Source organism: Gopherus flavomarginatus, chromosome 10, assembly GCF_025201925.1.
Source record: "Gopherus flavomarginatus isolate rGopFla2 chromosome 10, rGopFla2.mat.asm, whole genome shotgun sequence".
Classification (NCBI taxonomy): Eukaryota; Metazoa; Chordata; order Testudines; family Testudinidae; genus Gopherus; species Gopherus flavomarginatus.
The window spans coordinates 82,474,548-82,488,161 of NC_066626.1; the positions used below are offsets into that span (position 1 = coordinate 82,474,548).

At 64.0% G+C, this 13,614-nt stretch overlaps 1 protein-coding gene and 1 long non-coding RNA gene across 2 annotated transcripts in view; one reads left to right on the forward strand and one right to left on the reverse strand.

The window, feature by feature from the left end:
- Positions 1 to 13,614, reverse strand: part of OBSL1 (obscurin like cytoskeletal adaptor 1) — a 60,849-nt gene that overhangs the window by 12,419 nt on the left and 34,816 nt on the right. Inside the window, exons 18-25 of the mRNA XM_050916741.1 lie at positions 13,253 to 13,528; positions 12,530 to 12,805; positions 9,489 to 9,764; positions 5,695 to 5,970; positions 4,374 to 4,649; positions 2,472 to 2,747; positions 1,994 to 2,260; positions 72 to 341 (exon numbers count right to left, since the gene is read on the reverse strand). Coding sequence (XP_050772698.1) covers positions 72 to 341; positions 1,994 to 2,260; positions 2,472 to 2,747; positions 4,374 to 4,649; positions 5,695 to 5,970; positions 9,489 to 9,764; positions 12,530 to 12,805; positions 13,253 to 13,528 — 2,193 coding nt within the window. The remainder of the gene's footprint in view (positions 1 to 71; positions 342 to 1,993; positions 2,261 to 2,471; positions 2,748 to 4,373; positions 4,650 to 5,694; positions 5,971 to 9,488; positions 9,765 to 12,529; positions 12,806 to 13,252; positions 13,529 to 13,614) is intronic.
- Positions 1,193 to 1,907, forward strand: LOC127030030 (uncharacterized). The gene is made up of 3 exons (XR_007768267.1): positions 1,193 to 1,286; positions 1,451 to 1,509; positions 1,813 to 1,907. It is a non-coding gene; the product is annotated as an uncharacterized LOC127030030 (long non-coding RNA).

Genomic DNA, 13,614 nt, shown 5'->3' on the forward strand with positions numbered 1-13,614 from the left:
CTTGCACACTCAGACAGGCCACCCCGCCCCAGGCTCCTCCCTTGGATGTTCGGCCAGGCCAGTCCCCTCACCTTGCACGCTCAGCCGGGCTGTGCTCACCAGGCCCTCAGCGCAGGCTGTGACGGTGCCTGCGTCTCCCAGCTGGCACTGCCGGATGGTCAGGGCATGGCACAGCCCGTTCCTGCTCACCACCAGCCGCTCGCAGGAGGCGACAGCCTGGCCGTTCAGCTGCCACATCAGGGCCACGTTATCCGGGGACACCAGGCACTTGAATGTGGCGTCATCCCCCTCCAGCACCGTCAAGTTGTGCAGCTCCGAGATGATCTCAACCACCCTGGGCACTGGGGCCAGAGTGGGTGAGAGGGAGGCTCCTACTGGGCCTCCGTGCCCATCTCCCCCCGCATCCCACTGCCCGCCCCCACATCCTGCTCACTCACCATCCCTGCTCACACCCCTCCCCTACCCACTCCCCTCCCCTGCACCCTACTCGCCCCCCTCCCCCTGCTCACCCCTCCTCCCCTGCTCACCCCTCTCTCCTGCACCCTGCTCACCCCCCTCCCCTGCACCCTGCTCGCCCCCTCCCCCCGCTCATACCCCTCTTCTGCACCCTGCTCACCCCCTCCCCCTGCTCACACCCCTCCCCTGAACCCTGCTCGCCCCTTCCCCCACACCCTGCTCACTCACCTCTCTCTGCTCACACCCCTCCCCCAGCTCACACCCCGCCGCCACATGCTGCTTGCCCCCCTCCCCTGCACCCTGCTTAGAGCAGCTGGGTGAAGAGCACCCCCGGGCAAGATGCTGGTGCCGGGGGGAGCTCATCCCCCCCTCCCCCGGCGCATGGCACCCACCTGGGATTGGTACGAGAGCCACAGCCACAAAATCCCCCCTACCCCAGCCGATGTGACTGGGCTGCCAGTGCACCCCCCTCCTGAGGGGCAGAGCCCCCCAAGGAGACCTGCCTGCATCATGCCAACTTGGGGACTGCAGCGCACTTTGTTGGGGGTCAGGCCACTGGGTCTTGGGAGAGGGGTTGGGTCACAGAGGCTGGGACTGTGGGGGAGTGGAAGAGGCTGGGACTGTGGGGGAGTGGGAAGGTCCCTGGAGCTGGGCTGGTCTAGAGGGGTCAGGGCCCCAGGGCTGAGGGCTGAGCCCCAAGGGCTGGGTTGGGTCTCAGGGGATCAGGTCCCTGGTGCTGGGCTGGGCTGAGGGGTCAGGGCCCTGAAGCTGAGGGCCCGGCCCCAGGGGCAGTCGATTAGGGCCCCAGGGCTGAGAGTTGGGTTGGGGAGGTCAGGGCCCCGGGGCTGAAGGCTGGGCTCTAGGGGCAGGGATTGGTCTTGGGGGATCAGGTCCCTGGTGCTGGACTGGGCTGGGGGGTCAGGGCCCTGGAGCTGAGGGCCGGGTCCCAGGGGCAGTCGATCAGGGCCCCAGGGCTGAGAGTTGGGCTGGGGAGGTCAGGGCCCCGAGGCTGAGGGGTGGGCTCTAGGGGTTGGCTGGGTCTTGGGGGATCAGGTCCCTAGTGCTGGGCTAGGCTGGGGAGTCAGGGCCCTGGATCTGAGGGCCGGGCCCCAGGGCTGAGAGTTGGGCTGAGGGGTCAGGGCCCCGAGGCTGAGGGGTGGGCTCTGGGGTAGGGCCAGGTCTTGGGGGATCAGGTCCCTAGTGCTGGGCTAGGCTGTGGGGTCAGGGCCCTGGATCTGAGGGCCGGGCCCCAGGGGCAGTCGATCAGGGCCCCAGGGCTGAGAGTTGGGCTGAGGGGTCAGGGCCCCGAGGCTGAGGGGTGGGCTCTAGGGGTAGGGACGGGTGTTGGGGGATCAGGTCCCTGGTGCTGGGCTGGGCTGGGGGGTCAGGGCCCTGGAGCTGAGGGCCAGGCCCCAAGGGCAGTCGATCAGGGCCCCAGGGCTGAGAGTTGGGCTGGGGGGTCAGGGCCCCGGGGCTGAAGGCTGGGCCCCGGGGGTATCAAGTCCCTGGAGCAGGGCCCCGTGGCCCCATGACTCACCCTGCACAGTCACCGTGGCCAGCGTCCGGTCATCCTTGGACTCACAGGAGTACTCGCCAGCATCCTCAGGCCCCACATTGCTCAGCGCCAGGGACCGCTCCCGCCCCTCTGCTTTGATCTCCCACCTGCCGCTGGGCTCCAACTCCTGCCCATCCTTCAGCCACAGCACCTGCCCCTTGGCTTTGCACAGCTCGCACCACAGCAGCACCGTCTCACCCATGTGCGCCTGCACGTCCGACAAGCCTCGCACAAATTTCACCAGCAGCTCTGGGAACACGAACAGAGGCCGGTCGGTATCTGTGCCCTTGATGGGGGTCCCACCCTGCCTCCAGCACCACTGGATCCCCACGGCCATGGGGCGGCCCTGTCCTGCCCTCGCTGCTGCCAGATCCCCTGCTGCAGAGAGTCAGCGTCTGCCCTGGTCTGCCCTGGGGCTGCAGGGCTGCCGACTGGGACTCCCCTGGTGCTGCCCCCTCACCTTTCACGCTCACTTCAAACTGCATCTGGTCATGGCGGGAGAGGCAGGTGTAGAGGCCGGCGTCGTCCTTGCCCACGTTGCTCAGCACCAGGCTGTGCACCCGGCCCTCTCGTCGCAGCTCGCAGCGCTGCCCTGCTGCCAGGGGCTGCTGGGGCCCCCTCCAGCTCACTCCAGCCTGTTCCTTGGAGACAATGGCTGAGAGCACGGCACTGCCCCCCTCCAGCACCAGCACCTTCTCCGGCTTCTCCTGCTTGTTCACAAACACCACTGGAGCCTCTGAGGAGAGAACCATGAGCAGGCGAGCTGGGCGCAGGCAGGACTCGGGTAGAAGCCGGGCAGGGAGCTGGGTGCTGGCAAGAGCCAGATGAGGAGCTGGGCAGTGGCAGGAGCTGGGCAGAGAACTGGGCAGGGAGCAGGGCACTGGCAGGAGCTGGGCAGGGAACTGGGCAGGGGGCTGGGCACTGGCAGGGAGCCAGGCAGGGGGTTGGGTGCTGGCAGGAGCCGGGCAGGGAGTTGGGCAGGGAGCTGAGCAGGGAGCAGGGCACTGGTAGGAGCTGGGCAGGGGACTGGGCAGAGGGCTTGGCACTGGCAGGGAGCCAGGCAGGGGGTTGGGTGCTGGCAGGAGCCGGAAAGGGAGCCGGGCAGGGTGCTGGGCAGGGTGCTCATCACTGGCAGGGAGCTAGGCAGGGGGTTGGGTGCTGGCAGGAGCCGGGCAGGGAGCCGGGCAGGGTGCTCGTCACTGGCAGGGAGCTAGGCAGGGGGTTGGGTGCTGGCAGGAGCCGGGCAGGGAGTTGGGCAGGGGGCTCAGCACTGGCAGGAAGCCAGGCAGGGAGCCAGGAAGGGAGCTGAGCAGGGAGCAGGGCACTGGCAGGAGCTGGGCAGGGGACTGGGCAGGGGGCTCGGCACTGGCAGGAAGCCGGGCAGGGAGTCGGGTGCTGGCAGGAGCCGGGCAGGGAGCTGGGCAGGGGGTTGGGTATTGGCAGGAGCCGGGCAGGGAGCTGGGCAGGATGCTCATCACTGGCAGGGAGCTAGGCAGGGGGTTGGGTGCTGGCAGGAGCCGGACAGGGAGCCGGGCAGGGTGCTCGTCACTGGCAGGGAGCTAGGCAGGGGGTTGGGAGCTGGCAGGAGCCGGGCAGGGAGTTGGGCAGGGGGCTTGGCACTGGCAGGAAGCCAGGCAGGGAGCCAGGAAGGGAGCTGAGCAGGGAGCAGGACACTGGCAGGAGCTGGGCAGGGAACTGGGCAGGGGACTCGGCACTGGCAGGAAGCCGGGAAGAGAACCGGGCTGGGATCCGCGGGCTGGGCAGGAGCCGGGCAGGGAGCCAGGCAGGGAGCTGGGCAGGGTGCTCATTACTGGCAGGGAGCCAGGAAGAGAACCGGGCAGGGATCCGCGGGCTGGGCAGGAGCCGGGCAGGGAGCCAGGAAGTAGCTGAGCAGGGAGCAGGGCGCTGGCAGGAGCCGGGCAGGGAGTTGGGCAGGGGACTCGGCACTGGCAGGAAGCCAGGAAGAGAACTGGGCAGGGATCCGCGGGCTGGGCAGGAGCCGGGCAGGGAGCCAGGAAGTAGCTGAGCAGGGAGCAGGGTGCTGGCAGGAGCCGGGCAGGGAGTTGGGCAGGGGACTCGGCACTGGCAAGAAGCCAGGCAGGGAGCCAGGAAGTAGCTGAGCAGGGAGCAGGGCGCTGGCAGGAGCTGGGCAGGGGACTCGGCACTGGCAGGAAGCCAGGAAGAGAACCGGGCTGGGATCCGCGGGCTGGGCAGGAGCCGGGCAGGGAGCCAGGCAGGGAGCTGGGCAGGGTGCTCATCACTGGCAGGGAGCCAGGAAGAGAACCAGGCTGGGATCCGCGGGCTGGGCAGGAGCTGGGCAGGGAGCCGGTCAGTCAATGACATCCCCCACAGCCTGGCTCACCTCTCACTCGCAGGGTGAAGTGCACCTCATCGTCCCCAGTGTCACAGCTGAAGGTGCCGCTGTCACCCAGCTCCGTCTGCTTGATGGTGAGGCTGTGCGAGGGCCCCTTGGTGCCCAGGAAGAGCCGTGCCCCGGAACGCAGCACCCGCTTGTTCTTCAGCCATTGGACAGGAGCCTGTTCCTGGGAGAGCCGGGCAACCAGCGTGACGCTCTCCCCTTCCAGGACCTCCACGGGCATCTTGGCCTCCTCCTTATTCACAACGCGAACGGGGGGGGCTGGAGCCAGAGGGGAAAGGAAGTGACCAGGCAGCCCTGGGACAGCTTTTCCGGGGCGCTGTGGGGAGCAGGCTGGGAGAGGGTGAACAGGACACCCTGTGGGGCTGGCCTGAGCCACTCACCTGAGCCCTGCTCCTCGTTCAGGGCTGGCCCACGCTGCTCCCCTGAGCCCTCCCTCCCCCCCGACCCGTGCGGGGCTGGCATTGCCGCTCACCCTCCTGCACACCCCACTGTTCTGACAAAAGGGGGCATTTGTCCCACTGATCAAGTCAGCAAAGCAAACAGCACAAATGCCCACTGCTGCCAAAAAATCGGGACAGCCGGGGCAGAGCTTAAAAAGGGGGCTGTCCCGGCCAAAATGGGACGTACGGTCAACCTATGCTGGGAGCACTGCATGTGGTGCGGGGGGCTCCCGGCTGCTCTGGTCCCAGCCTGTCCCAGGAGGGGGCGCTGTGGGGAGTGGGGTCGGGGTCACTGGCTGTGTGTGGGGGGGTGGTTCCTGGCTACCCCAGCCCAGCCTCTTCCAGCAGGGGGTGCTGTGGGGAGCGGGGTAGGGGTCACTGGCTGTGGGAGGTGGGGGGGTTCCTGGCTACCCCAGCCCGGCCTCTCCCAGCAGGGGGTGCTGTGGGGAGCGGGGTAGGGGTCACTGGCTGCAGCAACAACACCAGAGTTTAGGACCAGAAGTGCTGAAGGATCCTGCATCCAGCAAAGCTTGGGGGAAGCACGATGAAATCTCTGGAAAAGGAATCTGGCGAGGACACTAGGGAGAGAGCTCTGGGATCACAAGTAGCCGGAGCCACCATCCCAATCCCTGCACACTGCACTGGCTGCCAAGGGAGAGCACCCTCACTGAACCTCACCCCACTACCTGCAGCACGGGGGCAGTCCCAGGGGCTTTCCCCTCCAGGTACTGACCCCATCAGCCCCATCTAGCCAGTGAGAGCTGACAGGCCCCCAGCCTGGCTGGGACGGACAGCGTTCCTGCTCTGCTCTGCATCCGCCCAGCCCACCTAGCTGGCATGTACAATGGCCCCTGACGGCTCACCTGCCACCTCCACGGTCGTCACCATTCGGTCACCAACAGCGTCACAAACATAGGAGCCAGAGTCATTGGGCCGGACCCTGAGGATGGTCAGCTGCCTGAGAGCTCCCCGGTCCTCAATCCGGACTCGTTCGCTGGCCACCAGCTCCTGGCCATCCCTGAGCCAGCGGACGGCAGCGCTGGGCCGAGACACCTCACAGGCCACCACCAAGTCATCGCCGGCCGCCAGGCACTGCTGCTCCCGGACCCCCTTGCTCCTCACAATGCAAACAGGGGGATCTGAGGAGTCAGAGAGAGGCAGCGTCACTGCATGGGGCAGAGGCCAGGCTTGGGGTCAGGCGTGCCTCACACCCCACAGCCAGAGCAACCCACTGCATGCATGCTGGACAGGCTGCACGCGGACAGCGTGCCAGAGGGCCTGCCAGACAGCACTGCCTGTGATGAACTGGGACTGTTCTAACTGTTGGCTGCGAATGCTGAGTGGGGAGAGTTGGCCTGGGAGGACGGTCTGCATTGAGGGATGGAAGACTGGCCTGAGGGAGGAGACCTGAGCAGGTAACATGAGAACCCAGGAAGGGGTTAGAGGCCAGGTGACACCTCTGCCCGGAGAAGCTGAACAAAGGCTGGGTGAGAGGCTGGGGGGGTTTTCAGCTTGGAAGCTGGCTGGGAAATGGAAGGGAGTCCCGACAGGGCTCGGGCCTCCCAACGGGGCTGGGGCCTCCCTGGGGCCCCAGATGGACCTAACTAAAAGGGGGTCCTGTTGTCTGTACCAGCAAGACCTGTTTTGGACTGTGTTCTTGTTCTCTAAATAAACCTCTGTGTTACTGGCTGGCTAAGAATCATGTCTGACTGCAAAGTGGAGGTGCAGGACCCGGTGGCTTCCCGAGGACCCCGCCTGGGAGGACTCGCTGTGGGAAGCGCACGGGGGGGCAGAGGATGCTGAATGCTGCATGGAGAGACCCAGGAGGTGAAGCCATGGGAGCTTCTTGCCCTGCAGACAGTCTGCTCCAAGGGAGAGGAGGCTCCCCAAAGTCCTGCCTGGCTTTGTGGGGAGCAGTTCCAGAGCGTCGCCCGGGGACTCCGTGACAACTTGTCCCAACAGACGTACTGGCTCTGCTCCAGAGGGGCCGACTGACACAGACAGGCAGACTACACGCTAGACAGGTGGCTGACAGAAGTAACAGCCACAAACTCCAGGCAGGCCATGGAGAGACCTTGGCCAAGTACCAGCCGGCGGGAAGGCACACTCTCTGCCTCAGCTGAGCTCCCCTCCTCCGCTCCAGAAGGTACCCAGGACGATCCGAGCCGGGACTGAGACAGCAGGATGGGGTCAGAGCCCCGCTCTGGGGCACAGGGAGAGGGGCTTCTCCATGGGCTGCAGGGGGAAGTCCCAGCTGGGACAGACTTTCCCCTGAATATTTCACTGGGGCACAAGTATCAGAGGGGGAGCCGTGTTAGTCTGGATCTGTAAAAGCAGCAAAAAGTCCTGTGGCACCTTATAGACTAACAGACGTTTTGGAGCATGAGCTTTCGTGGGTGAATACCCACTTCGTCAGATGCATGTAGTGGAAATTTCCAGGGGCAGGTATATATATGCAAGCGAGAAGCAGGTTAGATGTAACCCCCCTGCAACATTCCCAGGTCAAATCCGCCCCGCTCCCTGTTGCGTCACAGCAAGCCCCAGACCCTGCTCCCCAGCGGGAGCTCGAGAGCTGTATTAAAATATCATACGGGCCATAGTTTGCTAGGGTGATGAGATGTCCTGATTTTATAGGGTCAGTCTCGATTTTTGGGTCTTTTTCTTATATAGGTTCCTATTACCCCCCAGCTCCTGCCCCGATTTTTCCCATTTACTGTCTGGTCACCCTATAGTTTGCCCACCCCTGCACTAGGGCTAGGAATGGACACATGGGCTGACAGCCCTTTCAGAGCTATTACAGTTCGTGTAATGGGATATTCCCAGAACCCATGAGAACACTACTGCTCTCTGAATCCCACTGACCTCTTGGCCTCAAGGATACCATGTGGCAGGGAGTTCCACAGGTTACGTGTGTAGTGTCTAAAATACAACAGCATTTCCTGCTGCCACTATTAAATACAGTGCCTTCCCATTTCACTGAGCACCCCATGGTCTGCTGTTAAAGGAGGGGCAACCAGCCACACCCAATCCCCCTCTCTGTGCTACTCCTAGAGACACACCTCGTCAGCCTGTGGCATGGGGCTCCTCTAAACCGAACTGCCTCAGCCTCTGCAGTCTCTTTATGCGGAAGCTCGCCCAGGCCCTTTCACCCACCGGACCCTTTCTGAAGCTGGGAGACCAGAGCCTGGAGCTGCACCTCGGGCTCAGCCTCCCAGTGCGGTCTCAGCAGGCGCTGTCCATGCACTCTCCAGCCCTGCGCGGCCGCAGCTGGGGTTACTCTTCGCTCATGGCCGCACATCAAGCGGGGTGCATGGGGCTGCTCAGGGCTCTCCCCAAGGGGTCACAGGGAGTTCAGAGCCCAGGGCAGAGCCTGAGGGTCCAGATTACTCCTTCCAGTGGGTGCGCCCTGCATTGCCCACACTGTATGTCATCTGCCCCCACTGCAGCCCTCTCCCCCGCCTGGCTGGACCCTCTGCCCGCTCCCCACCGGCTTGGGTGCGCCCTCAGCCCCCTCCCCCGCCTGCCTGGGCCCTCAGCCCCCTCCCTTGCCTGCCTGGCTGGGCCCTCTGCCGCCTCCACCGCCTGCCTGGCTGGGCCCTCTGCCGCCTCCACCGCCTGCCTGGCTGGGCCCTCTGCCGCCTGCCTCCACCGCCTGCCTGGCTGGGCCCTCTGCCCCCTCCCTCGCCTGCCTGCCTGGGCCCTCTGCCCCCTCCACCGCCTGCCTGGCTGTGCCCTCTGCCGCCTCCACCGCCTGCCTGGCTGTGCCCTCTGCCCCCTCCCTCGCCTGCCTGCCTGGGCCCTCTGCCCCCTCCACCGCCTGCCTGGCTGGGCCCTCTGCCCCCTCCCTAGCCTGCCTGCCTGGGCCCTCTGCCCCCTCCACTGCCTGCCTGGCTGTGCCCTCTGCCGCCTGCCTCCACCGCCTGCCTGGGCCCTCTGCCCCCTCCCTCGCCTGCCTGGCTGGGCCCTCTGCCCCCTCCCTAGCCTGCCTGCCTGGGCCCTCTGCCCCCTCCCTCACCTGCCTGGCTGGGCCCTCTGCCCCCTCCCTCGCCTGCCTGCCTGGGCCCTCTGCCCCCTCCCTTGCCTGCCTGCCTGGGCCCTCTGCCCCCCTCCACCACCTGCCTGGCTGGGCCCTCTGCCCCCTCCCTTGCCTGCCTGGCTGGGCCCTCTGCCCCCTCCCTTGCCTGCCTGGGCCCTCTGCCCCCCTCCACCGCCTGCCTGGCTGGGCCCTCTGCCCCCTCCACCGCCTGCCTGGCTGGGCCCTCTGCCCCCTCCCTTGCCTGCCTGGGCCCTCTGCCCCCCTCCACCGCCTGCCTGGCTGGGCCCTCTGCCCCCTCCCTCGCCTGCCTGGCTGGGCCCTCTGCCCCCTCCCTCGCCTGCCTGGCTGGGCCCTCTGTCCTTCCTCAGTCTCCTCTGATTTTAGCTAGCCTAAGTCATGTAGTGCCATCACCCACCTGCCTAGTGCCCTGCTCACTCCCATCACAGACCCCCATTAGCCCAGTGAGTAAGGCTCCTCACACCCTCATTCTGTGGGGCCCGGCAGCAAAGGGCCCATCCCTCCAGAGGGGCCGCCCAGCTCCTGCACTGCTCCCCAATGCCAGGCAGGGCCCTCACCCACCCACCAGACAGGAGCTCAGCGGCAGCGGCAGCTCAGCCGTACCTTCCACGGCGACACAGAAGATGAGGCTGTCATCATGGCTGTCACACAGATACTCCCCCGCATCCTTGCTCTCCATGCCCAGAATGACCAGTGCGCGCCGCGCCCCATCTTCCTCCAGACGCACGCGCCCCATGTCCTGCAACTTCTCACCATCCTTGTACCACTTCACCTCTCCGTGGGCATGGGAGAGCGTCACCTCCAGCACCAGGTCCTCTGTGGCCAGGCAGCGGCGGTGGGTCTGCAGCTCACTCCGCCCCAGGATCGTCACGGGAGGGTCTGGCAGAACCAAGACAAACAGCAGCTACGATTAACCAGTCTATAGAACTCACTGCCACAAGGTTTCACTGCACCCAAGAACGCAGCAGGCATCAGAAGGATTCAATATTTGCATGGACAACAGTGACAAGAGCCTCCATGACACTGCACTACGTGTGAGGGCGCTGAATCCCCCTGTGCCAATGTTGGGGATAGGAAGGTGATTCCCCTGGGCCCAGCCATCATTGCAGGGCAGTTGTATCTTCCCTGGAAGAGCCTGGGGCTGGTCGCTGTCAGAGACGGGCACCAGACTAGACCTGCTCCACTCCAGCCTGGGAACTCCGACACAGGCCCAGGACTTGGCCTGCTCTGAGTGGGTGGTCAGGCTAGCGCAGGCCCCCCAGGACCAGGATGGGCCCAACTGGGCCCTGAGCATCCTGCCTATGATTAGCCTGTTTCACATCATGCCCCTCGATTTCCTGTTGGGAGGAGACAACCAGTGCAGCTGCCAGGGCTCTGGGGCCTGCAGGGACTGCCAAGGAGACAGAAACGGGCACAGACCACTTGGGAAACTCAGGCTGGCGAGCTGGGCCTGCTGCACCCAAGTGGGAATTGTCGATACTATTTTTATCAAGTCTGTGTCTGCCTCAGTTTCCCCTATATGCTGTATTGTTGCCTATTGGGAGCAGGGGAAAAGACAGACGTGACAGGCTCCCAGCTGTCTGGGGCCTTAGGTCCCATATCAGTGGAGCTCTGAGAAGACAGTGGCAAATCCGACTACCCAGACACAGATGCCCAGCAACCAGTGCCCCAGAGAGATCTGCACCCCCCACCCCTGGGCAGGGGGCTGAGCTGCATTCCCCATTGGGCTCGGGAACAAAGGGCTGGGGGTGAGGGGTTGTGTTGGCTGCAGGAAGCAGTGGGAGGTAACTGCGGAGTCTGACTGAGGAGGTCAGTCGATGCGACGGAGGGATGGGGCTTTGGGCTCTGGGCTCCCCAAAGGCTTCCAGGGCTGGACCAGGTGACTAATAACCCACCTGTCAGCCTGTGCTGGCTGTGTGTCCCTGCAGACGCTGGCGGAGGGGGCGCTGACCCCTAAGATGGTGTGACAAAGTGGGTTTTTCCTCCTTATTATGCTGTATGTGAGCCTGTGTGAGTCTTACTGTTTTGCATGAATACTCTGTGTGCCTCAGTTTCCCGGCTTATTGCACCAATGCCTAGATGGTGGGAATAAGGATGTGTGACTTTTACTGAGACCCTTGGGGACAGGTGAGATGGCTCTGGCTGCCTGCACATAAGTGATGGACGATGTCCTTCATAATCTGAGACCCAGGAGGGTGTGCAACCAGATGACACTTTGCCTAGGGAATGAGACAAAGATCAGGAGGGGGAGCAATGGGTGTGTTGGAGGTCGGGTTGCTGGAAGCTGGGCAGTCTGCTATGGGTAACTCAGAGAGTAGGGAGTCTAGGGTGTCCAGACCAGGGCCCCCCAAGATGGACTTGGCTGAAAGTCCCTGATTCTGTGCAAACAAGATCTGTTCTATGCTGTGATCCTGTCGACTAATAACCCATCTGTTTTACCGGCTGACTGAGCGTCACTGCTGACTGTGTAGCTGGGGTGCAGGGCCCTTCTGGCTTCCCCAGAGGTCTCGTCCAGGTGGACCCACCAAGGGGAAGTGTATGGTGTGAACAGGGATGCTGAATACTCCAGGTCAGTCCCAGGAAGCTCCTTGCCCTGAGGGGAGTCACGCTACTCAGAGTCCTGCTGGCTTTCTACAGAGCAGCTCCAGAGCATCAGACCTGTGACTCCGCCATAGATGGTACAACTCTCCCTCAGGATCTGTCTCCGTGGGACTTGCTGCCTGGAGGCGGAGTGAGACCCTGTCACGGAGTGTGGGGGAGTCCGGCCCTACACCCCTCTTCCTGGGACCCACAGTGACTCTCAGCCAGCCAGTAAAACAGAAGGTTTATTGGACAACAGGAATGCAGGTTACAGCAGAGCCTGGAGGCCCAACCAGGACCCCTCAGTCGAGTCCTTCTCGGGGTTCAGGGTGCTTGGATCCCAGCATAGGATCCCCTGAATTCCCCTCACCCAGCCCCAAACCGAAACTGAACTGCCCCTCCTCCAGCCGGCGGATTCCTTTGTCCAGCTTCCCGGGCCAAGGTGCTAATCCCCTCCCCCCTACCTGGCCCAGGTTACAGGCTTAAAGATCCTGTCCCTCCCCTAAAGACATCCCCAGCTCTCCCATCCCCCACACAGACAGCCCCTACTCCATCACAGACCCTTTGGGGGCATGGCCTCCTGACGGGGCCTTCCAGAGCCTGTCCCCATGTGGGGGACATGACCCCCATCCTATGGGTCCGTGACACCTTGCTCACCCCATTGCTGACCCCCCCACAGACTCACCATGGCTCTCCAAGAGCACCCACTGGAGCCTATGCCAAGGCACAAGCCCTGAGCCTGAGTGCGCAGACTCAGCAACTGTCCCTGGACAGACTAGCCACTGGAAACAGAGTCCAGATGAGCACCAGGGCAGTGACAGGCATGCCAAGGCTGTGCTTGGGACTCAGGTCTGGTTCTCAGGGGGCAGCGTGAGGCAGGGGGCAACAGATTCAGCCTGGGGCAAGAGAGGGTTGTGGGGACATCACTTTATAGCCCAAATCTGGCTGCAAAGTCACCTCCAGCAGTGACAATGCCCCCACCCAGGGAACTCGCTTCCCCCAGCACTGCCCTGCTCACGGGAGCACTACTCAGGTCTCTGGGCCCTCCTCAGCCTCTCACTCACCACACACTTGGACAGTAAACGTCCTGCTGTCATCAGTCGCATCGCAGACATACTTCCCAGAATGCTCCACTCCAGCCGCAGGGATGACCAGCCGCCGATGGGCACCCTCCTCCTCCAGGATCAGGCTGCCGCCAGCTTCCAGCCTGGTGCCATTCTTAACCCACTGCACCGGCACGTTCCCGCGCGAGAGCTCGCAGGCCAAAGTCACCGTCTCCCCCACGACAGCCTTCAGGGTGGGGGGAGCTCGCCACGGCTGCAGGATCTTCACCGGGGGCTCTGAAAGGAGAGGGCAGCACTGGCCCAGGCAGCGAGGGGACAATGCTGCCCCCACCCTGGCCTGTTGGTTTGAATCAATGTCCAGCACAGCCAATTTCTCCTTTCACGCCACAGAAGAGCAATGGTGGGTGTAAGAGCTGCAGGGAGCAGATCACGGGATGGCTCCTGAGGCCTGAGGAGACACAGCACGTATGGCTGTGCCTTGGGGCACATGTATGACACGGAGCAGTCATGCCAGCAGATGCTCACCACTGGCAAACGTACGGCTCACTCTCCCCAGCGACCATAACCAGAGCGGGAACCCGTGAGACACCAAGAGCAGCCGAGAGAGGGTGATGGACCCGGAGTGGGGGAAGAGCTTTGCTCAGTTTATCAACGACGGTCACAGAGCAGATGTCACAGAGATAAGGAGGCTGTGCCCCACGTTACCTGGCCCCCCATGCTCACCTGACACCCTGATGTCAAAGGAGACGGACTCGTCCCTTGTCTCACAGATGTACTCGCCGGCATCCTCAGCCCGGGCCTGCGGGACAATCAGCCAGCGCTGGGACCCCTCTGCCCGCAGCAGCAAGTTCTCTGTCTCATCCACCTCCAGCCCGTCCTTGAACCAGCGCACCTGGGCGTCTGCTCTAGACAGCTCACACCTCAGCTCCAGGCGCTGCAGCGCCAGAGCCCGCAGCTCCAGGGAGCGCTCCTGGGGGCACAGGATCCTCACTGGGGGCTCTGTTGGGCACATCGAACGGAAGGGACACGATGGGCTCAGGGATACCCAATCTCTACCCACTGCAGGGCAGGGGGTCTGTTCTACC